This window comes from Macrobrachium nipponense, chromosome 6, assembly GCF_015104395.2.
Source record: "Macrobrachium nipponense isolate FS-2020 chromosome 6, ASM1510439v2, whole genome shotgun sequence".
NCBI lineage: Eukaryota > Metazoa > Arthropoda > Malacostraca > Decapoda > Palaemonidae > Macrobrachium > Macrobrachium nipponense.
In genome coordinates, this window is record NC_061108.1 from 68,676,608 (window position 1) to 68,704,340 (window position 27,733).

At 40.3% G+C, this 27,733-nt stretch overlaps 2 protein-coding genes across 2 annotated transcripts in view; both read right to left on the reverse strand.

Moving 5' to 3' along the window:
- Window positions 1-740: 740 nt before the first annotated feature.
- Window positions 741-2,690, reverse strand: LOC135216551 (piggyBac transposable element-derived protein 4-like). Its single transcript, XM_064251925.1, has one exon. The coding sequence runs from the start codon at window positions 2,688-2,690 to the stop codon at window positions 741-743; it is 1,950 nt and encodes a 649-aa protein (XP_064107995.1).
- Window positions 2,691-14,830: 12,140 nt separating this feature from the next.
- Window positions 14,831-27,733, reverse strand: part of LOC135216678 (hsp90 co-chaperone Cdc37-like) — a 377,671-nt gene continuing 364,768 nt past the window's right edge. Inside the window, exon 7 of the mRNA XM_064252075.1 lies at window positions 14,831-16,317. Within this exon, the coding sequence (XP_064108145.1) occupies window positions 16,174-16,317 (144 nt within the window). The 3' untranslated portion in view covers window positions 14,831-16,173. The remainder of the gene's footprint in view (window positions 16,318-27,733) is intronic.

Here is a 27,733-nt window from a genome sequence, read left to right on the forward strand (position 1 = left end):
TAACCGCTATGCATCAAAATACAGTCAAGACTGTGAAACATCCAGCTTATGTGATGGGTATGGGGATGTTTCAGCGGATATGGGGGTAGTGGGGGATTATATTTTCTCCCAGAGAGCACGACAATGAATGGAGAGATTTATGAAATGTCTTGGAAAATGAATTAGTCCCTTACAAGGAACTTTTGGGCATGCGTGTATTTATGCAAGATGGAGCACCTTGCCACCGATTTCACAAGGTCACAAACCTTAAGGAATTTAATATTCAGACATTGAACTGGCCAGGCAATTCACCAGATTTAAACCCAATTGAAAATTGCTGGGCATACATGAAAACGGAAACTGAAGGCACTAGCAGATGAGAAAACGTCCCTCCCCAAATTGAAGGATGCCATCCGTAAATTTTGGTTTGAAGACATGGATGCACAATATTTCAAAGATTTAGCACATTCAATGCCAAGAAGGTTAAAAGCGTACTCAAAAATAATGGAGAAAATGTCTAAGTATTGAAAAAAAAATATAAGTGAACTAAAATATTCCCTTTTATTTTCCTTTTTTTTATATCATTGCTATGATTTGTTTACAAATGTAGTGGGCGTTCGTTTTTTTTTTTGCGCCGACTGTATGTATATCTAATATATATTATATATATATATATATATATATATATATATATATTTATATATATATATTTTATATATTCATACACACACAAAGGAAGAGTTACACAGACTTACATGCAATTATTGTTCATGATAAACATTGAAATGTTCAGGGGAACACAATCCCGGCTTTTCTTCACAACCAGCACATTGCAACCTTACCCACTTCGCTTTACCCTCTCGTGTGCAGATTCGGCACTTCTTTTGTGGGCGTTTTTTTTCCTCAGTTCTTGGGATTGTCATAAGCCAGTGGACGACAGATTGACGGGAAGTTCCAGGTTGAGGGTCAAAGTATAGTTTTGAACTGGAAGAGTTCCAGGTTGAGGGCCCAAGTCCACGTTGATGGGAAGTTCCAGGTTGAGGGCCAAGTCCACGTTGATGGGAAGTTCCAGGCTGAGGGTCAGGTCCACGTTGTGCAGATGCCGTTCTTCGTCTCTTTCTCCTGGGCGCTTTAGGTTCATTTTTGGTTGCGTCCAAAATAACATACTTCAAACTGTATTCACTCAAGATTTCGTGAACCACCATCTTGATGAATGCAGAAAACTCTGATCTATTTTCATGGTTGTTCAAATTATAAAATATAACAAAAGAATTCAGCACCATCCTAACCATGAGATGTAGACCGAGTTTTTTGAACCAAGTATAAGATTTTCTGGTGGGATCAGTGGGCTCAAGCATTTGATCAACCAAGTCCACAGACCCCATTTGCTCATTATACTTTTGAATGGGCAATGGTATCTTTATCATCTGCCGTCTTCCACCCTTTAGAAAACGGTTCCTTTCCACAAATCCTGCTCTGTACTTGGTCGATATAACGTGAACCGGACTTCTGTCGCAATATTTCACAACGAGAAATTCCTTTCTTCTTGCAAAGGCTGATTGATTTACTTGGAGCGATAGGTCTTTGAGACACTGGGGTACACCTCTGTTTGGTCGAATCGTTCCTGTTGTAAGTGTATTCTTGCTGTAAAGAAATTCCGCTAAATTGATTGAAGAATACCAGTTATCCAGTACCACATGCCTCCCTTTATTTAGTAAAGATTTCATGAGGAATACTGGGACTCGCTCTGACTTGCTTAGATGTGCTAGATCCTCATCTCTAGATATATCTTCATACATTTGAGGCGTATAAAGACAAAAATTCCATGTGTAGCCTCTTCCCTCTTTCGAACTTGGACACAAGGCAAATAATTTGAGTCCAAAACGCTTCCTTTTTGTCTTTATATACTGGCGGAAACGAAGTCTGCCTTTATATAAAAGAAGTGACTCATCAACTGCAAAATTTTCCCCTGGTGAAAAAACATTCATACTTTTTTCTCGAACCATGTCAAAAAATGTTTGTATTCTGGTCATTGGCTGGCTGGGTTGAACATTATCTGGATGAGAAAATCTCAGAAATCGCAAGATTTGGGAAAACCTATTGCGGCTCATTACAGTTGTAAACACAGGTGGCCCAGTGCAAAGCAAAGATTGACTCCAGTAATCTGAAATACGTGGCAACTTCGTGATTCCCATCAATAACTGAAGTGCAAAAAAAATGTACATTTCTTCCACAGTCACATCATTCCATTTTTTGCCCATGAAATTTTTCTTAGTTTTCTCGGGATTGTCACGGAAAAAATAGGCTGCGCGTGTATTTGTCCATTCACACAATGAAGAAATTACATCCACTCCCAAGAATAACTGTAAACAGTCAAATGCATTCATTGGATGTTGATCGTGGTGATGCAGAATTACTGGATGCACATCTTCAAAATCACTCACGTAAATGGGGAGATCGCCAGGCCGTGAATCACTAAATGGGTCTGATAACAATCTAAAACTAACATCTCCACACGGAGATGACACATTACTCTCCACCGATATCGTTTCACTCGTACCTGAATCTTCTTCACTATCACTAACCACTTCAGGAACATAATCGGTATCCGAGTCGTCAAATGACACATCACTCTCACCTCCGTCAGTAGAACCCTCAAAGTCGCTGAACTGCGGCCTAAAATCTTCATTGTCACTCTCATCAGACGACATTTGGCCCGTTTGAGCAAACCAACCTGAAAAGAAAGAAAATATACATTAGGTAACATTGTGAAGAATTCACGTGAAGTTACGATGAAAGAAACTTGTATATGATATGACTTCTCATAAAATATATATGAAACATCAAGTCACTTCATTTTACCTGGATGGGTAATATAGACTAGGATGTTATCCTCTAGTGTATCGAAGAAGTCTTCCAAGCAAGGCTGCGTCTGAGGAATGAAGTTGAAAATGCCTGGCTACCTGAAAAGAAAGAAAATATACATTAGTATCATTGTGAAGTTTGTACATGAAGTTACGATGAAATGAACTTTTATATCACATGACTTCTCATAAAATATATATGATAAACTTTACTTCCTTTTACCTGGATGGGTAAGGGAGGGTATCAAGCAAAGGTCTTCCATGCACGGCTGCTTCGGAGTGAATGCTATGAAATACGCTCTCTTTGTCATATATGCCCCTACATCCATGACGTCATCTGCTATAGCCAGTGTTTTCGCATCCGGTCAGGGCGAGATAAGAGATGAAGGCAAAGGAGACGATGAGGACGAAGACGAAGATGACGATGAGGATGAAGAGACGACGAGGATGAAGAGACGACGAGGATGGAAATCGTAGACTTCCATTGATGCCTTGTCAAAACTTGGCTCACACAAGTGTTATCGGTATAGGGTTGACAGATGACCGTGTTTCCCATCCAGTCAGGACTTGATAGGAGATGAAGGTGAAGAAGACGATGAGGACGAAGACGATGAGGACGAGGACGAAGACGAAGATGACGATGAGGATGAAGAAGACGATGAAGATGGAAATCGTAGACATCCATTGATGCCTTGTCAAGACTTGGCTCACACAAGTGTTATCGGTAAAAGCGTTGAGAGATGATTTTATCACGACTGGAAGTAGCGAGTAAGTGTGATGAGCTGTCCACTGCTTGAGTGTTTGTTTGCTCCACTACCTGTTTGTTCCACATCCTGCCAAGGCTTGGCTACTCTCTCTCTCTCTCAGTAAAATTTCGTTTTTGGTCCGAACTCTGAACCTAGTAATATTTTACTTTGTGATAAAATCTATACAAGTCTACAAGTTTATTTTGTATACAGAATAAGAAGATTCAAAAGATAATAAAAAATATAAATGTTCGGCCCGGGAACGAACATTTCATCCGTTGATAAATCGGTGGTTGTTTCCATACCTCTCGGTCATAAGTTTATTTGATTTTTACTAGATTGGGAGAATTATGTATATAAGATGGGAAAAATATAACTTCAGACGGGAAAAATTTATCGTTGTTTATTACGGGTATCTAAACTAATTTTTCAAGTTTCTTGTCCTCAGAAAAAATAGCTTTTTCGCTTTTTCTCTGGTTTGGTTTTTTATATATAAAGTTACTATAAGGCTTTATTTTTACCTTCATTTATCTGATGTTCATATCTTTTATTTGTAAAATGTAATTAGTGAATAAATAAATAAATACAGTAAATGATGATGCAACTGGTTTTATACTTGGATAGAAGTTATTACATGTTTACGCTTTTATCTGGTTTTATGATTTTTTGTAAACTTGCGTGAGTGTGACATAGTCATTCCATTGAAATTCACACATATACATATATAAACATATGAGTCTCTGCGTGTGTATGCAGTTTTTAGACTAGGCCTATATCTAAAAAAAAAATCGGGCACGAGTCCTTTCTTTTTCAGTTTTTTTCTTTTTTTTTTATATAGAAAGAGGAGTGGATAGTCGAAGGTAGTAAGGTATTTTGGATTAGGGGAGCGGTGGAAAGATTTTTGAAGAAGGAAAATGTAAAAAGACAGTGTTAGGGTAGCTTTAGATTTTAGAAATACTTTAGAAAAAAGTTACGCCAGCTGACATTGCCAGAGGAGATTCATGCAGTTGCACTCTGTTGAGTGCCTGCACCTACAAATAGGGTTGTAGCACTCACAGTGGAAATTATTCCACCTGTCTACAAACCAGTGCCAAAAAGGCAAGCCAGCAGGCTGTACAAAAAGGGTGATGGTGACCCACCCATCATTGAAGACAGCCTCGAGTCTCACTAAGTGATGCATGTCTGCCATCGGAAGCCAGAATGAATGCGCGTCAACCATGTGACTGGCCTCATGGAAACAGGAGAGCGTGTTGCCATGTAAAATGGGTTTCTAAGTTTCTAAATACAATTTCTTTTTTTTTATCTATGATTGAGAGACTATATATATGTGTGTACATGTGTGTGCGAGTGCATGTATAAACTATACACAGTATAAATCCAAAAGTCTGAATGTAGATAAATAAGCAGTAACAATATTTTTTGGGGTTCATCATACGTCTGGCATCGTGTCATACTGTTTATTTTGGTCTAAACTCTTCAAACCGAAATTACAGAATGATTGGAAGTCCCTATCTGAAAAGAAAAGTTTTGGTGGTAGACGCGTACCACCTTTAGGAACCCGGTGCGGTGTAGTAGACTTGAATGGTGGTACCCAGGTACCTCCAAACAAGCTTTCGGTCATGAAGAGGTTAAAAGCAAAACAGACTACAAGTCTAAGCAAATGTCCCTGCCAAAAAGGTCAGAAACCAAGCTTGTTACTATGCCATTGGCTCATAACCCCGGGCCAGTCAAGCCAAAGGTCACTCCCCCACCAAAGGGGTCGAGGACCAAGGTTCCTAAAGAGAAGGCTCAGCCTCCCTCCTTTGACCCTGATGCATTCTCGGACAGCATCATGCAGAGGATGGGCAACATGGTTGGGGACTTGGTCCAGTCCAAGTTCCAAGAAATGTTTGCCCAGCTGTCCAACACACTGGAAGCATCGGGACAAACTATCCAATCCTTGTCGGAGAGGATAGTAGCCCAGGAAAACATGATGTCTGGTCTCCGAGACAGTATGGCAGCAGGACAGGCACAGTCTGGCCAAGCAACTCATGCATTGCTGATGCCGGACTCATCCAATCTCCCTCCATTTAAACCAAACAACCCATGGAGGGTAGCAGCACACGCTCCGTTCGCAGAGGGTATGCTGACTATCGAGGGTTGTGGAACTCGGAGGCTAGAGGACTTCGAGTTCTATCCTGAGGGACTTCAGCCCCCTTTCATTGGCTATGTCCGTCTAACGGATGCTGCCATTAGCAGGGAGGATAAAGTCCCGAAGGAAACAAAAATCCTCCCCCGGGACCAAGCCCAACAAGCTTGGTGCCGAAACCTAGATGAATGGGAATGTGTAAATACAAAAGTCACTGCAATCAAGAGCCTGTTTACAATCTTCACTGTAAACGAGGACACCCCATTGCCATTCATCTCCAAAGTGACAGAGGCAACAGTCCAGGCAGTCCTGAAAGACGAGCCTATGACTCAGCTCCGGGAGATGGATCCGACTTCCCTTCTGCTCCCCGGATCCGGATCAGCTGAGTACTACTGGATGCTCCTGCCACCTTCTCAGTGGGCAAGCTCAAGCCGGACTGCGGTAACACGCTGTTCAGCGAGAGGTTACCTAGACTATCAGAAACCCTGATTCAAGCTAAATACGACGCTAGGATGAGGCTCAGCAGGTCCCTCAGTTCGCTGACTATGACTGAGATAGCGTCTCTTATCTACGGACAAGAGACGCTATTTAAAATCATGGCCAAGTCACTACTGCATACAATGCAATGTGACTTGTATGATTCCATGGTAGCTCGGCGTTACTGTCGGAAGCATGTTCTGGCAGAAGCCACTATCCGCCATGAACTGAACGAGCTGATCGCCTCATCCATATGGGGCACGGACCTCTTCCCCGCCTCCGCTTTGAACGAGGTTCTGTTTGAAGCATCTAGGGTTAACAATAGCCTGAAAATTCGATGGGGACTCATGTCCAAACGCAAATCAGAGTCCACTGGATCGAATCCCAAATCGAAGAAGAGACCTAGGAAGTTCCAGCCCTTCCAGGCTCCCCAACAGACTTTGATGCAGGCGGTTCCGGTATCCCAAGTACCACAACCGTCGACATTCAAAGCACAGCCACAACAGCAGTTTGTGCTTTTAACCCAGCCAGCACAATCTCAGGCTTCGACCTCCTTTGCAGTCTCTTCGGCCTGTAATGCGACCTATGAATCACAGTCATTTCAAGCATTTAATAGGTTCGCTAGAGGCAGCCGAGCTAGGGGTCCTTCCCATCACCGGGGCACCGGAAGAGCCACCAACCGGGGCAAAGGCTTCCGGGGAGCCCGGGGTGGCCATCTATCAGCAAATCAGTGAGAATCCCAAGGTAGGAGGGAGGCTGTACCTCTACCGACATCAGTAGGGGTTCAGCAACTGGGCACAGAGCATTGTGACCAAAGGTCTGGGGTGGAGTTGTCTTCAAGGTCCTCCTCCATCCAACACCTTTTACCAAAAACCAACAGCGGAATTGGTAGAGTATACCCAAGAACTTCTTCAAAAGAGGGTAGTATCAAGAGTCAGAAACTTAAGTTTCAAGGGCGCTTGTTCAGTGTGCCAAAGAAAGACTCAAACAAATTAAGAATAATTTTAGACTAGTCCCATCTGAACTCATCATTCATTGCGATAAGTTTTGAATGCTGACCGTTTCACAGGTGCGGACCTTACTTCCCCGTGGGGCCGTCATCACCTCTATAGATCTTACAGATGCCTACTATCGTGTCCCAATAGCAAGACACTTCCGCCCATTCCTAGGCTTCAAACTAGGAAAGAAGGCTTACTCCTTCAGAGTAATGCCATTCGGGCTCAACATAGCGCCCAGAATATTCACCAAGTTGGCGGAAACAGTAGTCCAGGAGTTGAGAACTCAGGGAATAAGTTAGTAGCCTATCTGGACGATTAGCTCGTATGGGCCACAAGTATCGAAGAATGTCACAAGGCGACGGTCAAGGTAATTCAGTTTCTGGAACATTTAGGGTTCCAGATAAACAGAACCAAGTCCCGGCTAACGCCGGAGTCACGTTTCCAGTGGCTAGGAATCCAATGGGACTTAAACTCTCATACTCTATCAATTCCGCCATTAAAGAGAAGAGAAATAGCCAAGGCCACAAGGCAATTTCTCAAAAACAAACAGACTTCCCGGAGGAACCAGGAAAGAATCCTAGGTTCACTCCAATTTGCATCAGTGACGGACGTTCTATTGAAAGCCAAACTAAAGGATATAAACAGGGTTTGGTGCTCGAAAGCAAACCGAAGATCCTGGGACAAGATGGCTCCCATTCCGGCGATCTTACGCAAGAGGCTCCACCCTTGGACGGAAATCAAGAATACCCTTGCAATTTCCTCCGCCGGCCCTAGTGGTCCACACAGACGCCTCACTAAGCAGCTGGGGCGGTTACTCACAGTACAAAAAGGTACAGGGAACCTGGTCTCTAACATTCTGCCAGCTACATATCAATGTACTGGAAGCTATGGCAGTGTTTCTTACCCTGAAAATGCTACGACCAGCCAAGAAGTCTCATATCAAGTTGGTATTGGACAGTGCGGTAGTAGTCCACTGCATAAACAGGGGTGGCTCCAAATCGAGCCACGTGAACCATGTCATGATAGCCATATTTGCCTTAGCAGACAGGAACAAATGGCACGTGTCACCCACTCACCTAGCAGGAGTGAGGAACGTGGTGGCAGACGCCCTATCACGATCTGTCCCGCTAGAATCGGAGTGGACGTTGGACAAGGAGTCATTCAGATGGATCTGTCAACAGGTACCAGGGCCTCAGGTGGATCTCTTTACCACAAAGTCAAACCACAGACTTCCTTGTTATGTGGCTCCCAACCTGGACCCTCTGGCTTACGCCACAGATGCTATGGCTATAGATTGGAATGTATGGAAAAGAATTTACCTCTTTCTGCCAGTGAATCTACTCCTGAAAGTCCTGAACAAGCTCAGGACGTTCAAGGGTCACATTGCACTAGTAGCCCCCAATTGGCCAAAGAGCATTTGGTTCCCTCTACTATTGGAATTAGACTCCGGCCTCAACGGATTCCCAATCACAAACTGACGCAGTTGGTAAAAACGCGGACTGTGTCCGCTTCCTCAGGAATTCAGAAAGCCCTAACTTTATGGACTTCATGAAGTTTGCAGCTCAGAAAGATGCCAACATCGATCCTCAGAACATCTGGTTCTTAGAATCTGACAAACGGGAATCAACCTTGCATCAATATGACTCAGCAGCTAAGAAACTAGCTATATTTTAAAAGGACTCAAATGCACAAACCATGACCACGAATCCGGCCATAACCTTTTTCAGAACCTTGTTCGAAAAAGGTTTAGCAGCTAGTACAATTACTACTACCAAATCAGCACTTAAGAAGATCTTGCAATTTGGTTTCAATATAGATCTAACAGATTCGTACTTTTCATCCATTCCAAGAGCTTGTGCAAGACTTAGACCAACTGAGAGACCCAGGACGGTCTCATGGTTTTTAAACAATGTCCTTAAATTGGCTTCTGACACTAATAATGACTCATGTAATTATATAACCCTCTTAAGGAAAACGTTATTCCTAATAAGTTTAGCCTCAGGTGCCAAAATTTCTGAACTGTCGGCCCTATCTAGGGAATCAGATCATATCACACAAGATAGATGGGCTCCATGGAAGATTGTCCCACTTCCTCAGGACCCATCCCTATGTCCAGTAATTCCCTAAGAGCATATTTAAGCAGGACTGCCCTGATATCTTCAAGCCCCTTGTTCATTAGGGAAATAGGTGGCACTATTTCCCTAAGGGATTAGACAACAAATTTTGTACTTTATAAAACAAGCTAACCCAGAATCTTTTCCAAGGGCACATGATGTTAGAGCAGTAGCCACCTCGATTAATTATTTTCAACATATGAATTTTGACGATCTTAAGAAGTACACAGGCTAGAAATCTCAGACAGTATTTAAACGCCACTACTTGAAGTCTTTAGAGGCCCTTAAATTCCCAGCAGTGGCAGCCGGAAACACAGTTTCCCCTGACACTGCATAATCAGTAATAAGTAGTTATGTAGCCTATGTCTCTCTTACATCTCTCTCTCTCCTACCTGCCTCGCTAGCATTCTTGCCGTAGCTCGGTCATTACCGGGTTCATATTTTACCTTGAATGGCACTTTCTCTATATATTGATGATTTGTACTGTATCTATTTGTATCTGGGTCTATTTTCCCTATGTGGTAATTTTGTTGGCTGGTGTGTGTTATTTGAACCATTATGGGTTATCTAACCCGTCTGTGTAGATAAGTTAGTTTTAAGGATCATTGAAACTTTCAATTGCTTGATGTTTTATTGTTTATTGTAATAATTACTTACCTACATTATAGTATTTAACTCTAATCAAGTTTTAATTTACCTGTAATTATTGGTTATCTACACTTTTCTTCCAAGCTGGTGGGGCCAATTCTCTGGCACTATTTCACGGAGCGACACAGGCTGAGCCCAGAAAAGGGATTTTGATGAAGGAAAAATCTATTTCTGGGCAAGGACCTGTGTCGCCCAGTGAAATCCCACCCCACTTTTTCTTCCACACCCTATTTGGCCCAGCTTGGGTACTATCTACAGGAATGAAAACAAAGGCGCTAGTTGTAGTAGTAGCGGGTAGCAGGGCCTTGGATCGGCTCCTCTGTAGATGAGGGATATTGAGGAAGGGAGAGTCTAAATGGCAAGGGACCTCTGGTAGTGGTTTCCACTCACCCCAGATACCATACCGACACCTTTATTAAAGGTGAGCGAGCCAGTTTTACTCTGGCATTACTATTTTAGTTTTTCTCTGGTAATTACAGCAATATTTTACCTTAGAAATATATATATACATGTAATATAAATAATGATATATAATATATATATATATATATATATATATATATAATAATATAAAATAAATATATATATATATATATATATATATATATATATGATATAAATATATATATAAATATATATAAATATATATAAATATATAAATATATATATATATATATATATAATATATATATATATATAACATATGTATATATAATATATATATATATATATAGATATAAAATATATTAATATATAGTATAACGTATGTTATATATATATATATATCTATATATATATATATATATATAATATATATATATATATATATTATATATAATATATTTATAGATATTATATATATATATATATATAAATATATATATATATATATATATAGATATTATATATCTAATAATAATTATATATATATATATATATATATATATATATATATATTAATATATATATATATATAATATTTAATATCTAATTCGCTCTACCTCGGAATTAATATATTTTCATATATGCTTAACCGAAGGGGAATTTTTTCTCGATAATAGATTTGCCTGGACCAGGGCGCGAACCTATGGATCCTTTCAAACCCAGGAACGTCAGTGAAGCTTTTCCTACTACACCACCGCGAGAGGTAGGAAAAGCTTCACTGACGTTCCTGGGTTTGAAAGGATCCATAGGTTCGCGCCCTGGTCCAGGCAAATCTATTATCGAGAAAAAATTCCCCTTCGGTTAAGCATATATGAAAATATATTAATTCCGAGGTAGAGCGAATTAGATATTAAAGGACATTGTAGCTCGATATATGTATATGAATCACGGAAATGTGATATGACTTATATAATATATATATATATATATATATATATATATATATATATAATATATATATATATATATATATATATATATATATATATATATATATATATATATATATATATATATATATATATATATATATATATATATATATATATATATATATATATATATATATATATATATATATATATATATATATATATTATATATATACACACACATTTACATATGTTCTTGAAGATATATATATAAATCACATTGACAATGACAAACAAACTATGTTCTTGAAACTATACAAAAATGAAATAGAGGGTTTGTGCATAGCTATGTGCAGACTTTGTTGGTTCACTTTCAGTTTTAACTATGAGAGATTTCTTTTTCTGGTGAGGTGGGTGGAACATAAGGAGATTCCCATGTGTTTCTATGGTTTTTAACTATGAGAGAATTCTTTTTCCTGGGAGGTGGGCACGACATCAGTAGATTCCCATGTATCCTGGTAGGTGGGCTGTCAAAATGTGACTGTATTATTATTACTTCTCGTTCTAAAATCTCAGTGTTTCATTGTTCATGTCGAATCGCGTATAACATGCCTATAATTTCCTTCCCAAATGCGTTTATCACCATAATTTATCATAATGCATCGACCTTGGTTTGTGAATTTTGTACTGTTTTTAAGGTAAGGTAGTGTTTGTGTTCATGTTGCATGCCTTGACCCTTCTGAACTAATCTAGACAAACTCAGATAGATTCCCATAGAGCAGTTAAATTACCGTAGAATTTATTAACAGTGCAACAGAAGAAATCAAAGTAACAAAACAAAAGCCAACCCCTTCTCTGAGTCAGATTGAAATTACAGTACATATAGTTTTATTTTGAGCAAAAAATCAACAAAAGACTTGTGGCCAGGTGGTAGTTGTTTGCCTTTAGGTGGTAATTCACTGTTTATGGAGCTGTGATACATGTTCCTCAAATGTTAGTCATAATTGTTTGTTACTCTAGAAGGAAGAGAATTTTCAGGGTACAATCCTTTAGAGTGCAGTGAGTAACAATTCATACTTGTTTTTGTTTAGTCATTCCACAGTCGCTCATGGTAGATGTTTTCCAGTCTTGCTGTGTGCGGATGTGTTGCAGTGATTCATTCTTAATCAATGTTTCCTTAAAACAGTTTACAAATTCAGCTTATAATTACCACATTGTTGACTCCTTACTGAATGAGTAGACTGTACTAGAGAATAATTTTTCTTGAAAATTAGTAGTATACTACATCCACTCCTGGATTATATCATGTTATTCTTGAGGGTGTAGAACAGTGTTTATTCTGTTCTGCTCTGGACTTGGTTAATTTTCAGTTATTGATTACTGATGTTTTTTCTCTCAACTGTATTTTACCTATTTGTCATCCATGTACTTTGTGTGTGTTTTTCTTTCCTATTTATTATTTACCTATCACTTGTGACTACTGCTGAATATGAAATTATTTTCATTATTTGTTGTGTGTTGTTATTATCAAAGTAATTAAAAAGTAATTCTGTCTACATTTGTAAGGTATTTACTACTATGAGATTCAGGGTCTCTGTAACACGGTTTTTTGGACTTTGCTCCTTGTCAAGGCATCGGATGTAGTTGAAAGTTGACATATGTATATTTTACAACCACACACAAATTTTGTCAGCACTATCAAAAACCTAAACCCGATAGTTTTGATTTTTATAGAGTAAAAATGAACTAGCCGACGCCATGGCCAATGATTAAGAGCCAAGAGTCGAAAAACATTCATTACGTAAGCAAGGTAAACAAACACTTTTTGACTAAATGTTGCCCCGCCCATCCACCAGACAGAAATGCCATCGGCTCTGAAACCCAAAGACTTTATGAATGTCGGAACGATACATAGGTGTGGGTGGGGTATCAGTGCTAGCGTAGTACTACTACTGTAACAGTAGTGCCGCAACAGTATAGCAGTAATATACATGAATTAAACGTTTAGACCAACTGCTGGATCCTTGAGGATCATTTAGCACTTCTTACAACTACTCGAGAAATTAGTTTTTATAGCCAGAAGTTAAATTTTCTAATCCAACAATGCCCATGGTAGCCTTCAGTGTTATCCTGAATTATAAAGAGGCGAAAGTGGGTGGAGCCTCATGAAGTCACCATTCTGATGATAATTATTGGTGAAGGTTTAAAGCCAATATACGGTACCGGCTATTTTTTTTCAGTAAATAGGTAGTAGCCAATAAATAAAAATTGCTTGACATTGGATATAGCAGTTATCAAATCAAGCTTGTCTACTATGTTTTTGGTAATTACCAACTATTCCCTACATCTTGTCAATCTGATTGTGACCTATAAAGTAGACTGTAATTTCTTTGGAAACTTATTTTGGGAGTTAGACTAATAATCAAAGTGTTTTTGTATTTATTAACATATTTTGTTGGTTTGTTCATTATGACAATTATCAGTGGGGAGGTTCCAGAGTTCATAAAGGTGTACTGCTTTGCTTGTATTTAAATTTGTATGTCATTGTTGCCAGAGGTTTAGCCTTCGTTACGTATAGCCAATCATCCATCGAGAAAGAGGAAAGAAATGATGTCATAAGTTACATAACGAGTGCGTTCGAAACCTTTTCTCTGAGTAAGTTGGCCCGTCTTCAAAAAAGGTCACTTTTACATTATAAGTACCAAATTTATTCAACCTACGTAGTGCAGAATACACTCAAAATTTATGTGTTGATATAATATGTATTCTGAATAAGCGTTATATTTATGAAATGCATAGATAAAAAGTTATTGCGAAAAAACCGTGTTACAGAGGTCCTGAATCTCATAGTAATCAACCATTATATATTATAGTGATCAGCAATGTGATGTCCATCAAATTCTGCCATTTTTTTTATAAATTATTTTCAACTGTGAAACTAATTATAATTTTATATCCTTGGTGTAATACATAATAGAATGTATTGACTAATGCTTGAGCTCCAGTTCCTAATTAAAGTGCATGACCTCATGAGTTCTGAAGGAAGAAAAGACACAAGTATTCAGAACTTGGCAAGTGTTTAAATAAGTGTACAATTTATTCATAATGGGAGATGTGGAGACCCCCTTTCAATACCTGAAGAATTTATTTATCAGCAATCAATGACAAGGCACCAGGTGGCAAGTGGCCATGGGCAATTCTGTTGAACCCAGAGCACCACAAGGAAAAGAAGTTTCTTGCCAGTAAATATTCTCCACTCACTGCTAGCCTTTCTGTGCTTGTGACTTCTCTGCATGTAACAGCATATATAGAGTGCACAAAAGGAAAATTTATCAACTTAATTTTTTCACTATAGTATAATGACATGGGAAACATAAGGCAATCAAATGTTTAATGTTAAAATTTGAAGTGAAACATGATCATGACTGGATAAACTGGCAAAAAAAAATTACTCTTACTTGGTGACTATTAGTAAAAATTATATCTTCACAAGAAGGCAATAATGTAAAACAACTGTACTTCATACAGATACGACATGGGAAAAATGTAAACAGGCTAAAGAAGGTACCAGTACTTATATTTACTCACTGCATGGAATAAAAACTTTGAAAGCATAAGACAAAACATTTCAATATGCATAAAGAAAGAGGATGAGAAAAGTTCAGATAAATTAGCTACGTCTTAGAATGAGATGAGTATGAAAAGGTATACGCTTTATGTAAATGCAGTATGGCTAATAGTAAATCATCTGCACAACATCAGATATTTCATGAGGCACAATGAAATATCAACTGAGGAATAAAAAAAAAAAATGAAATTTTTTTTATGTATAGCTATATATATATACAGATAGTTCACACCTAATGGTCTCCACATGCATGACGACAAAAAAGGTAAGGCAAGTGAGCATACACCACATTGTGAGGAACTACTCCAAAAACTGTCAATTATGATAATGGTTGCTGACAAAATAATTAACTAAAAGACAGGTTAATCACTATTAAATAATGCAAAAGGTTCAGAACTTCAAAAATAATGTTTAACAAAACCTTTGGCTGTTCTATCCAGATAAAATATATTGGTAACATTATGAAGATAAAAGCATAAAAATTTTTAAATTCACACACTGAAATTTAAATTCACATACTTAAATTTAAAATTAAAAATGATGTCAACATTTTGAGGGTGAACCCTGAGGTAACAACAATGATGTGACTACAAACTATAATTATGTATTGTATAAAGTGTTTAGTAGACAAAAATTGTAATTAATTAAATTACTAAATCAGGAAATGTAAAATAATAATGAATACTAAGTTAAGACAAACTGTAAATAAAAAAAAAGAAAATTTAGAAAGAGACATGGAATGAATAATTCAAGGTATAAGAAAAATGTGAAGACAGTTGGGATAACGGTTATAACCATCTTAAACCTTGCAATAAAAATCTAAGGTATAAATATTTAAGTTGTGTAACAAAATACTGAGCAAAGAAAATTACTATGTTAATTGTATGCTACTTATGTTCTGTTAATCTTTCAGGAAAAGCATCACACATATAAATAGCCTGGAAGTACATATATCTATAAAAATGCAAGTAAGATAATACCAAAACTGAATGAATTGCAGATGTAGACCCAAGTTAATTTTATAATGAAAATATCAGGAGCTATTTCATTTACGAACCTGCTCAAAAACTGTCCAACATTCTGTGCTAGAGACAATCAACATTAAGTAAAATAATTAAAAACTAAACCTTGGTCAAAAGTACAGTATACGTCTTGCTAACGATGAACGTAATAAAAATGAGCTCAAAGTCCATTACGCTTGACTAGTCTTGTAGTACTATCAGGCTTTTGGTTGCTTAATCATAGAGGGTCAAAGATGACAGTTTATAATAACAACTATTCTGCATTCTTTGCTTCAGGAACCCATAATCCAGAGTCCACACAACGTTTCATATGATAAGCCGCATCCTCAGGATTCATCTTCGCTATTGTTGTCTGAAGTAACTCTATGTTTTGACTTTCAAAACATGCTTTAAGTTCCTGAAAGCACCAAAAAATTATTCATATATTTAGGGCTTTAACAACAGCAATAATGCGAGACTATACTAGTAAATTTGTATCTTACTACAATCAATAGCCAAAAAGTAACGGTTATATTAGCACACGATTAACAAACAGTAAAATTAAATACAGAACTACTAACCAGTTCTAGTTTACAGCCTAATAGGGCTTACCAAAATAGATACCTAATTAAATGACGGGTAGAAATTGAAGAAATGCAAAATTAAAGTTGGATAGGTGGCAATAAAGAGACCAAAGGAAATTAATTCAAAAGTGCACAAGAGCAGTACAGCCTGGGACTAAGTGATACTACCAAGAATCTTTGATACTATCTACTGAATCACACAAAATGGAGTTAATAACAGTTGATGGAGATGTTACAATATCTCCAACAGTAATTATAATCAATATATGAAACACTCAGCCCCTAATGTGTACAGGGTGAAACTGGGACTGACTAAATAGATGCTGTCTCACAACACTGTCAATAACACTAAATATCCTAGTCATCTCAAGTGGTTTAATCCTATTCTGATTTTGTCTGAAGCTGCATTTTCTATCAGTTAAGATGTTCCCCATTGACCTTATTTTTGAACTACCCAAGGTTCTCTCATGACAAACTATTGCTGCTAAAATGTTTGAGATTTTTCTGGGTTTTCTTTCTTTGTCTGGATCTTGTGAGAAGCACAGGCCTTGCATAACACATTTGACTCTAGTCATGTAAGCTACATATTTAATTCTTGTTAATAATTTTCACATTAAATGACCATTCATCCTCATTTTACTTCTAGAGATGTCTTAACAGCATTGATGGCAGTGTATCTTTGGCCATACAAATCCACTCTTGGGAAGTAAAACATAAATGGTTAAATTAAACTTGCAGTTTTATTTGTTCATTTAAAAAATTGAACAAAATCAGTTTAAACCGAGAGAAAAGGTTGTAAAGAAAACACTAATCAATAAAAATTACTACAAATTTGGTATTTGTTCCTAGGAGGACACAAACCATCACATTTCACATCTGGACACTCATTAAGGAAGGAGGTACATCCAGAAAAGGGGCGAGTACCCTAGTGTGCCTGGAAGGCACCCTATAGGACTGAGAAGCGTTAAGGTGTACTACTTCTCTGATAATCCCATGGCAATATGCACTCAATTGCCCCGCCATCATTGGGAGGGGGGGGGTGACTCCTTGACAATGAGAGGCTCAAGTTGGTAATTCCCTCAGAACCCAGTACCACTCCAAGGAGGAAGCCATCAGTCAGCCGCTTCCCTTGCTAGGTTAAGGAAGCGGCAACCACCAAATTTCAATGGATTATCAAATTTTTTTAATTAACTGTTTCCAATTCGTACTCTATATTTCAAAATATAAACATTCTGAAGTGTTAATGCAAAAAAAATAATTTTTTTTTTCATTGGTTTATTGACAAGTTTGTTCATCACTTGTATGGATGGCACTGTGAACCACAAATTGTAAAAACAAAAACTTATAAAAATCATCTGTATGACATATACATATTCTGGATAGGATTAAGTGTTATAGTACACTGTTTTGGATTGTTTTATGTGTAAATAAACATATCTTGAAGCATTTTTGCTAAAAACAATATTTTGATTGGTTCATGGACAATTTTTTATGCTTATATGATATAAGCACTATGAACAACAAATTGTAAAAATACTAGTAACAAAATTTGTCAAAAATTAAAAAAAAAAAAAATTGTCACCCAATAAACCCATTCTCTCTTGTGGTAGCATCATAAAGAAAACGGGTTATAATGATATAAGGATAACTCACTCAAGATTTCTCGATTCTCTCAGGATTCTTGAAAGTCCAAAAATAATTTTGTTTTGATGTTTTCTCAACACATATTTCTGGGCTCAGTTCGTGTCGCTTCGTGAAATAATCCTTAAGTTCATTATTTCTAGGTAAATGATACTAACATTATACCAGAGAAAAAATAAAATCAGGAGGATGTCAGAGTAACTGACTCGCTCACCCTAAATAAAAGTGTCGGTATGTAGCTGGGGCGAGTGAGACCACTACCACGAACCTCTTGTCATTTAGAATTCTCCTTCATCAAAATCCCCCTCCTGAGAGAGCTGATACACAGTCGGAGTCAGCAACTACTACTACTATGCTATGTACCACGCCGACTGCAGCGCCTCTGGTGGTCATCCTTTTTCGTTAGTCCTTTGGAAACACACACCATTTTTTCCTCTGTGTTTTTGTGCTTTTTTCCTTTGGATTAATACTTACCTTGGAACTTGCAGCTATCGCCGCAGCTAAGTTAAGTACCCCGAAAGGTTTTACACTAGTCTTTTGTCAGCCAGGAGCTATATTTACCGTTTTTTAGGTTCGATAATAGTCTCTTGGTCTGGCGCATGGCGGCCTCGCCGGCTCGCCTCGTGTTCGGTTAGGTTCCTCGGTCCTCCATACCGTGGTATCTTTCCAGTGTGTTTTTACCTTTATATGTGGGTTCTTTCACGTGATACACAAGTTCCCAAGTATTTATTGCTTTACATCGTATTATTCGGAAATTCATTGCCTATGCCTTAGATTAGTGTTCATGCATGCATGTCCCTTTGTCTAGGTGTCTAGACTTCTGAGTGATTACTATTTATTATGTCTCTTCTAGTCCAGAGTCGGCTAAGGCCAGCTCCTGAGTAGTCGGCTTGTTTCCTTAGGGGAATTAGCCTACTTCTCCTGGACGTTCCCTTTCTCTTTCACTCGTGATTTCCTTTCTCTCTTTATTACGATGTACTAATTATTTATTACGATGTAATTATTATTATCATTATTAGGGGTTGCATGTTACGGGCGATCAGTTTGGCCTAGGCTAGTTTTGTTGCATTATCGCCTTTTGGTCCACTCGCGCTCACGTGTTCAGCTCGACCTACGTTAGGTTTTGTTGCATCATCACCTCATGGTCCACCTGCGTTCGCGTCGAGCCACTGGTCGCCCTAGTCCCAGTCCCCTCCCCCTCCTCCCTCACGGAGGGGGGGGTCTGTCCTCGCTCGTTCACGGTCGCTATAGCAACCATCCGAGCACCACTCCCTTCCTCCCCCCCCCTTTAAGGGGGTCACAGGAGTTATGGACTGTAAGGGGTACTACTCGACCGTCCATGTTCTCTGTGAGCTTCGGGGGAGTTCCGGTGTGATCAGGGGGGGGTTGGCCACCCCCTCTACCCGCATCAGTCCTTCTCCGGCATTCCTTTTGTACGATTCCCTTTCCCCGTTAGGAATCATAGTCCCCTTCGTCCGCTGACGGAGCGCCCGCTTACTATCCGAACGCCCCGCCGGTTGGCGAAAGGGTTCTCCGCCAGCTTTTTAAGGAAAAGCGGGATTGGTCGGTCCTACATGCTTTCCCCGTTATGTATCATAGTCCCCTTCATCTGCTGACGGAGCGCCCGCTTGCTATCCGAGCACTCCGGCGGTTGGCGGAGGGGTTTTACGACGGAGCTACACGCTCCAAACTATTTAATTTAATTTATTTAGTTTTAATTATGAGTAATCCTCTCTCGTTCTCCGGCGTGTCGTACTCCTCCTTGAAACTCAGCTATAGGTGTATGAAAGGTATCTGGTTTATCTAAATTTCCCTCTCCGGCGTACACCGGGGATTTCAACCAATTTACCAGGTCCCATGGACTCTCCCACACGGATTACAGGGGAGGATTATGCCCAAAAATTTTTCGCTTCTCCGGCATGCAGCGGAGCAGCATAAGTGGTTCTGTTAGTGTATAACGTTGATACTTATGTATCTATCCACTTACAGGCTACCAACTGTCAGGAGGCCGGTTGCAACGCCGTCCTCCAGGACCCCTGTGGGCATGAGGTCTGCAGGTCCCACGCTCCCTGTGCCGTCCGCCATAAGGACCTGATCGTCTGGCACCACGAAGCCTGCTCCATCTGCTACGAGCTGGTGGAACAGTTTTCAGACGGAGTAAGTATATACCGGAGTTGAGGTTTTTTTCTTTTTCTTTCTTTCCTGGTATATACTCACATAAATTTGCATCATATTTCTTTATAGTTCTAAGCTCCAATGTTAATGATTCATCCTTAGGGCTTCGTTGTAAGGACTACAATGACCCTCTTTTTCAGGCTGCTGCTGTCAAGGACGCCGCGTCGGCTACCTTGAAGGCCTGGGTAGGTGGCTTCGGCAAGAACGCGCCGAAGGGGCAGCCATATATCTTGGACAAGAGTATGGCTGTCCGCATCTTCCCAGGCGGGAAGTCGACTGGATATGTGGACCCCGCCGCGGCAGCTCCGACAATCTCTACCATCCAACAACAGGTGGAGCAGGCCCTCATGGAAGGAGGAGGCCAGGACATCTCGGCGGACGTCGCGACGCTGGACCTCAATGTTGAGCCAATGACGGTAGGTGGAGGCGAGTTATTGGTTGAGGTGGGTTTGTTGGGCGCCCAAGGGCTTCCCTTGGACGCCTCTGGATCTTCTTCGCCTGTCCCTTCCTCTACTTCCTTCCAGGGCTTCACGGGATCAGAGATCCCTGCTAGGACGCCTACTGCCTCAGTAGTCCCCAAGGTAAAGGGACAAAGAGAGCAGAAGACCCTTGAGAGGACGTCGTCTAAGAAGACGTCGTCTTCTTCCTCTTCCCATAAGTCTCCGGCTCACCATCCCGGAGCAGGGAAAGCGAAGACTTCTTTGCATTCAAAAGGGTCTAGAGGTAAATCCTCTAAGGAGAAGGTCAGCGCTCCTGACGAGCCAGTACCTTCTTCTTCTACTGGAGTTCCTCCGGTGACCCCTGTCGGGGCCAGTCCTGCTGGTCCCTTCGATCCTGTTGCGTTCATGGCAGGGGTCATGCAACAGGTGGGAGACATGGTCGGATCTCTGATGAACACCAGGTTTGATCAGATGTTCGCCCAGATCTCCACCTCATTGACTCAGTCCGGCCAGTCGATTCAGAATATTTCTGACCGTCTGACGGACCAGGAGAATCGTCTGGCAGGGCTGAGCCAAGCTCCGCCAGCCGTTCTACCCGTAGCAGGCGCCGGAGTTGCCTTGTTGCCTGACTACAATACCCTTCCCGCCTTCTCTATGAGCAATCCTTGGGTAGCAGCTTTTGCTCCCTTCAAGGATGGGATGATCTCTATCCCGGATTATGGAACTCGTCGTATTGAGGACTTCGAGTTCTATCCCGCCGGTCTGCAACCACCTTTCATGGGATATGCTAAATTGACGGAGGCAGCTCTAAATAGGGAAGACAAGATCCCTAAAGAGACTGTTTTATACAGCAGAGAGCAGGCTCAAAGGGAATGGGTACGATGCCTGGAAGATTGGGATTGTACCAATACCAAGCTCCAGGCATTTAAGAGTCCCTTTACAATCTTTGCTACGGAGGAGGAAGCACCACTCCCCTTCACAACAAAGATAGCTGAGGTCACCATCCAAGCTGCCATGAACGATGAGCCTCTCCCTCAGCTTAGGGAATCAGACCCAACGTCCCCACTCTTTCCAGCCTTTGGGGAACTTGGGAAGACTTGCCAGCCACGTTCACGGTAGGAAAGCTCAAGCTGGACTGTGCCATTGATCAGTTCGGCGAGAGACTTCCTAGGTTGCCTGATAACCTTATCCAAGCCGAATTTGAGGCAAGGACTAGGTTAGGCAGGACATTGAATGCCTTGGTAATGACGGAGGTTGCAGCCTTGACATACGGCTCGGAACCTCTGTTCAAACTGCTGGCAAAAGCACAAACTCAGACAGTACAGTCGGACCTGTACGAGTTTGTGGTAGGAAGGCGGAACTGCAGGAAACATGTAATGCAGGAAGCTACTATTCGGCATGAGCCGAACAAGCTGCTTTCTTCCACTATCTGGGGAGCTGACCTCTTCCCAGAATCAGCTGTCAACGAAATGCAGCATGAAGCGACCAGTCTTAACCAAAGCCTTAGGGCACGCTGGGGTCTTTCCAGTAAGAGGAAACCTGAGAATCCTCCTGCTGGTGCTAATAAGCTTAAAAAGAGTTCCTGCCCTTCCAGAAGCAGCAACAACAGCATTTCGTTCAAGCAGTTCCGGTCTCTCAGCCTGTGCAACTGGCAACGGCAAAAGGTCAGAACCAACCCATCCTCCTGTTGACTCCACAAAACCAGCCCTCGACCTCCTATGCTGTTTCCCCGGCTTTCAACCCGGTGTATGAAAGCCAGGCCTTTCAAGCCATTAACAGGTTTGCAAGGGGAAGCAGAGCTAGGGGTGCCTTTCGTCAGAGGGATGGCGGAAGGGCAACCAACAGGGGGAAACACTTCCGTGGAGGGCGCGGAGCACGCCCTGCACAACAGCAGTGAGATCTCTCAGGTAGGAGGGAGGCTGTTTCTCTTCCGTCACAGGTGGGGATTCAGCAATTGGGCACAGAGCATTGTGTCCAATGGGCTGGGATGGAGTTGGATCAAAGGTTCCCCTCCATCCAAATCATTCCTTCAACTAACAACAAAGGAATTGACAGATTATGCGAAAGAGCTCCTTCAGAAAGGAGTAGTGTCAAGAGTCAAGCATTTAAAGTTTCAAGGACGCTTATTCAGCGTGCCAAAGAAAGGCTCATCAAAAAGAAGAATAATCTTAGACTTGTCCCGTTTAAACTTATTCATTTGTTGCGACAAGTTCAAAATGCTGACCATCTCGCAGGTGCAGACCTTACTTCCCCGTGGGGCCGTCACCACCTCTATCGATCTTACAGACGCATACTATCATATCCCAGTCGTGAGACACTTCCGCCCATACCTAGGCTTCAGGTTGGGAGACCAGGCATTCTCTTTCAAAGTGATGCCCTTCGGGCTGAACGTAGCCCCCAGGGTATTCACGAAAATAGCAGAAGCAGTAGTACAACAACTGAGATCACAAGGGATAATGGTAGTAGCGTACCTCGACGATTGGCTGATTTGGGCAACAACTGTTGAGGAATGCCTCAGAGCCACGGACAAAGTAATCCAATTTCTGGAACATCTAGGGTTCCAAATAAACAGGGCAAAGTCCAGGCTCACACCGGAGTCACTTTTTCAGTGGCTCGGCATTCAATGGGACCTAACCTCCCACACTCTGTCAATTCCGTCGGTCAAAAGGAAAGAAATAGCCAAGTCAGTAAGGCAATTCCTCAAATGCAAACGAATGTCAAGGAGAAACCAGGAAAGGATCCTAGGTTCACTCCAGTTTACGTCAGTAACGGACGTTCTTTGGAAAGCAAAACTGAAGGACATAAATCGAGTTTGGCGCTCAAGAGCAAATGTCAAATCTCAAGACAAATTGTCAGTAATCCCGCAGACTCTTCGCAGTCGTCTCCGGCCATGGGCGGAGACAAGGAACCTGTCCAAATCAGTTCCTCTCCAGTTTCCCACTCCGGCGCTGGTTATTCACACAGATGCCTCTCTAGGCGGGTGGGGAGGATATTCCCAATTCAAGAAGGTTCAAGAAACTTGGTCATCTCAGTTCTGCCGGCTTCACATAAATGTACTGGAAGCTATGGCAGTATTCCTTACTCTGAAGAGGCTTCCACCAGCAAAGAACTCTCATATAAAGCTGGTTTTGGACAGCGCAGTAGTAGTACACTGCATCAACAGGGGAGGATCCAAGTCAAAGAATGTGAACCATGTCATGATAGCCATTTTCTCTCTAGCAACCAAGTACAAATGGCATCTATCCTCCACCCATCTGGCGGGAGTAAGGAACGTGATAGCGGACACCCTGTCTCGGTCAGTTCCTCTAGAATCAGAGTGGTCCCTGGACAAGAGCTCATTCCAGTGGATACGCCGGAGCGTTCCAGGTCTCCAAGTAGATCTCTTCGCATCTCAAGCGAACCACAAGCTCCCTTGCTATGTGGCCCCCAACCTGGACCCTGTGGCCTACGCCACAGACGCCATGTCCATAGAGTGGAATCAGTGGAAGAAGATATACATCTTTCCTCCAGTGAATCTTCTATTGAAAGTCCTGAACAAACTCAGGACATTCAAGGGACAAGTAGCTCTAGTAGCCCCGGACTGGCCCAAGAGCAACTGGTATCCTCTGCTTCTGGAATTGGGTCTCCGACCTAGACAGATCCCCAATCCCAAATTATCTCAGTCAGTACAAATGAGGACTGTGTTTGCTTCCTCAGGAATTCTCAAAACCCTACCTCTATGGACTTCATGAAGTTTGCAGCTAAGAGAGATGCTAATATTGATCCTCAAAATATTCTTTTCTTAGAATCAGATAAGAGACAATCAACTTTGAGGCAGTATGATGCTGCTGTTAAGAAGTTAGCAACTTTCCTGAAGGAAACAAACACCAGAACCATGACAGTCAACCTAGCTATATTCTTTTTCAGATCTTTATTCGAAAAAGGATTAGCAGCTAGTACTATTACAACTAATAAGTCAGCTTTAAAGAAAATCTTTCAGTTTGGTTTTAAAATAGACTTAACAGACTCCTACTTTACGTCTATTCCCAAAGCCTGTGCGAGGCTTAGACCTTCTGAAAGACCTACTTCAGTTTCATGGTTCTTGAATTACGTTCTCAAACTGGCTTCAGACACTGACAACGTTTCTTGTACATATATAATGCTACTGAGGAAAACTCTATTCTTGCTAAGTTTGGCCTCAGAGCCAGAATATCAGAACTGTCGGCGCTTTCCAGAGATGCTGGACACGTAGAATTCCTCCCCTCAGGAGAAGTTTTGCTATCTCCAGATCGTAGTTTTCTGGCAAAGAATGAGGATCATTTGATGAGGTGGGCCCCTTGGAAGGTCATCCCTCTTCCACAAGACCCTTCTCTCTGTCCGGTGACGACCTTACGAGCCTTTCAGTCTAGGACATCCTCTACATCCTCAGGCCCCCTTTTCATGAGGGAAAAAGGTGGTACTATTTCAATAAAGGGAATTAGGCAACAAATTCTCTACTTTTTTAAACAAGCAAATCCTGAATCATTCCCCAAAGCCCATGACATCAGGGCAGTAGCCACCTCCATTAATTATTTCCAGCATATGAACTTTGATGACTTAAAGAAGTATACAGGCTGGAAATCGCCGACAGTTTTTAAGTGTCATTACTTAAAGTCCTTGGAATCTTTAAAATTTCCGGCAGTGGCAGCGGGAAACATAGTTTCCCCTGACACTGTTTAGTAGTCGTAGTTGAATATTCAGATCTCCTTTCTTCCTGCCTCACCTAATAATGCACCTAACCTACCGTTATGCTCTTTGGGTCCTTCAGCCTTAGCTGCTTAGAAGGATATTTAGTGGTGTGTCCCTTATTTTTTTGCTAGGGGCACCCACAACTATATTGTATATATTAATTGTAACCATCGGTGTTGCTCCCCTTATTTTTATGCTAGGGAAGCACACCAATATATTTGAGACGCATGATATAATTTTCATTTACATATATGTAACTTTCAGTGAGTGTTCTTCTTTAATGTATTAATTTTTGAACCTCACTTGTATTAGATAAGTTATCATAAGTTAGTTTAAGTGTAATTTTAAGGTTAACTGTATATATTTATTTCATTAGTTTAAGTTAACTTTATTTTATGATAACTGGTAAGCTCTCAATCAAATTATATTTACTCCTTTTTACTTCCTTTGTTTTATTGAGACCTTTCTCTCTTTTATTTTCCCAATCTTGTGCTAATTCTCTGGTACTATTTCACGAAGCGACATGAACTGAGCCCAGAAAAGGGATTTTGACGAAGGAAAAATCTATTTCTGGGCAAGGGTTCGTGTCGCCCAGTGAAATCCCCCCTTGTTCCCCGCCCTGCAGCCCAAGATTGGCATCTTACGACAAGGATGACCACCAGAGGCGCTGCAGTCGGCGTGGTAGATAGCGTAGTAGTAGTTGCTGACTCCGACTGTGTATCAGCTCTCTCAGGAGGGGGATTTTGATGAAGGAGAATTCTAAATGACAAGAGGTTCGTGGTAGTGGTCTCACTCGCCCCAGCTACATACCGACACACTTTTATTTGGGGTGAGCGAGTCAATTACTCTTACATCCTCCTGATTTTATTTTTTCTCTGGTATAATGTTAGTATTATTTACCTAGAAATAATGAACTTAAGGATTATTTCACTGGGCGACACGAACCCTTGCCCAGAAATAGATTTTTCCTTCGTCAAAATCCCTTTTTTCAAGAATAAATGACTGTTTCTCCCAGAAGATTGAACAAAATTCAAAGAAACTTTTAAGAATGTAGTATAATCATAAATCTTTGTTGTTGGGAAAATAATTTTTCAGTGCAACTTTTTATTTTGCTTATAATTTTTAAGAGGTGATGTCATGACTTTCTTCAACTGAAAAAAATAAAAAACCTTAAAAGGCTGAATGTCTAAATTTCCCCTAACGAGAGAATTTTCAATATTAGCTGTAAAATAAGTGGTAAAAATTTGAAGCAAATCCCTTCAATCGTAAGGTAGTAACTGTCATTTACTTAACCCTTAAATGCCGACTGGACGTATTTTACGTCGACATTTTTTGTCTCTCGGGTGCCGACTGGACGTATTTTACGTCGACATACAAAAGTTTTTTTAGAAATTCGCGGAAAAATACTTTTAGGCCTACCAGCCAAAAACTCTTGAATCACGCGCCTTGGGGGATGCTGGGAGTTCACGGATCAAGGTGTTGTTTTGTTTACAATCGTTACGCAGGCGCGCAAGCGCGAATTTCTTTCTTGCCGCACTAAAAAGTATCTGTAACACATCTCTGAAATTATTTCGTCACTTTGACATAATTTTTTTACCATTTTAAATTAGCCGTTACATGTAGTATTATATATGAAAATATGCGCATTTTCATGTAAAATACAACAATAAAATACTCATGATTGTAGCTTTTATCAGTTTTGAGATATTTTCATATAAATAACGATAAGTGCCAAAATTTCAACCTTCGGTCAACTTTGACTCTACCAAAATGGTCGAAAAACGCAATTGTAAGCTAAAACTCTTATATTCTAGTAATATTCAATCATTTACCTTAATTTTGCAACTAATTGGAAGTCTCTAGCACAATATTTCGATTTATGGTGAATTTATGAAAAAACTTTTTCCTTACATCCGCGCGGGAACTCTTCCGAAAAAAATCATACATGCGATTGTGGTAATGTTTGCACCATTTTAAATTAGCCGTTACATAAAGTTTTATATAAGAAAATGTGCGCAATTTCATGCACAATACAACTAAAAACAACCCATGGTTGTAGCTTTTATCAGTTTTGAAATATTTTCATATAAAAAATGATAAGTGACAAATTTTCAACCTTCGGTCAAATTTGACTCTACCGAAATGGTCGAAAAACGCAATTGTAAGCTAAAACGCTTATATTCTAGTAATATTCAAGCATTTACCTTCATTTTACAACAAATTGGAAGTCTCTAGCACAATATTTAGATTTATGGTGAATTTATGAAAAAAAAAAAAACATTTTCTT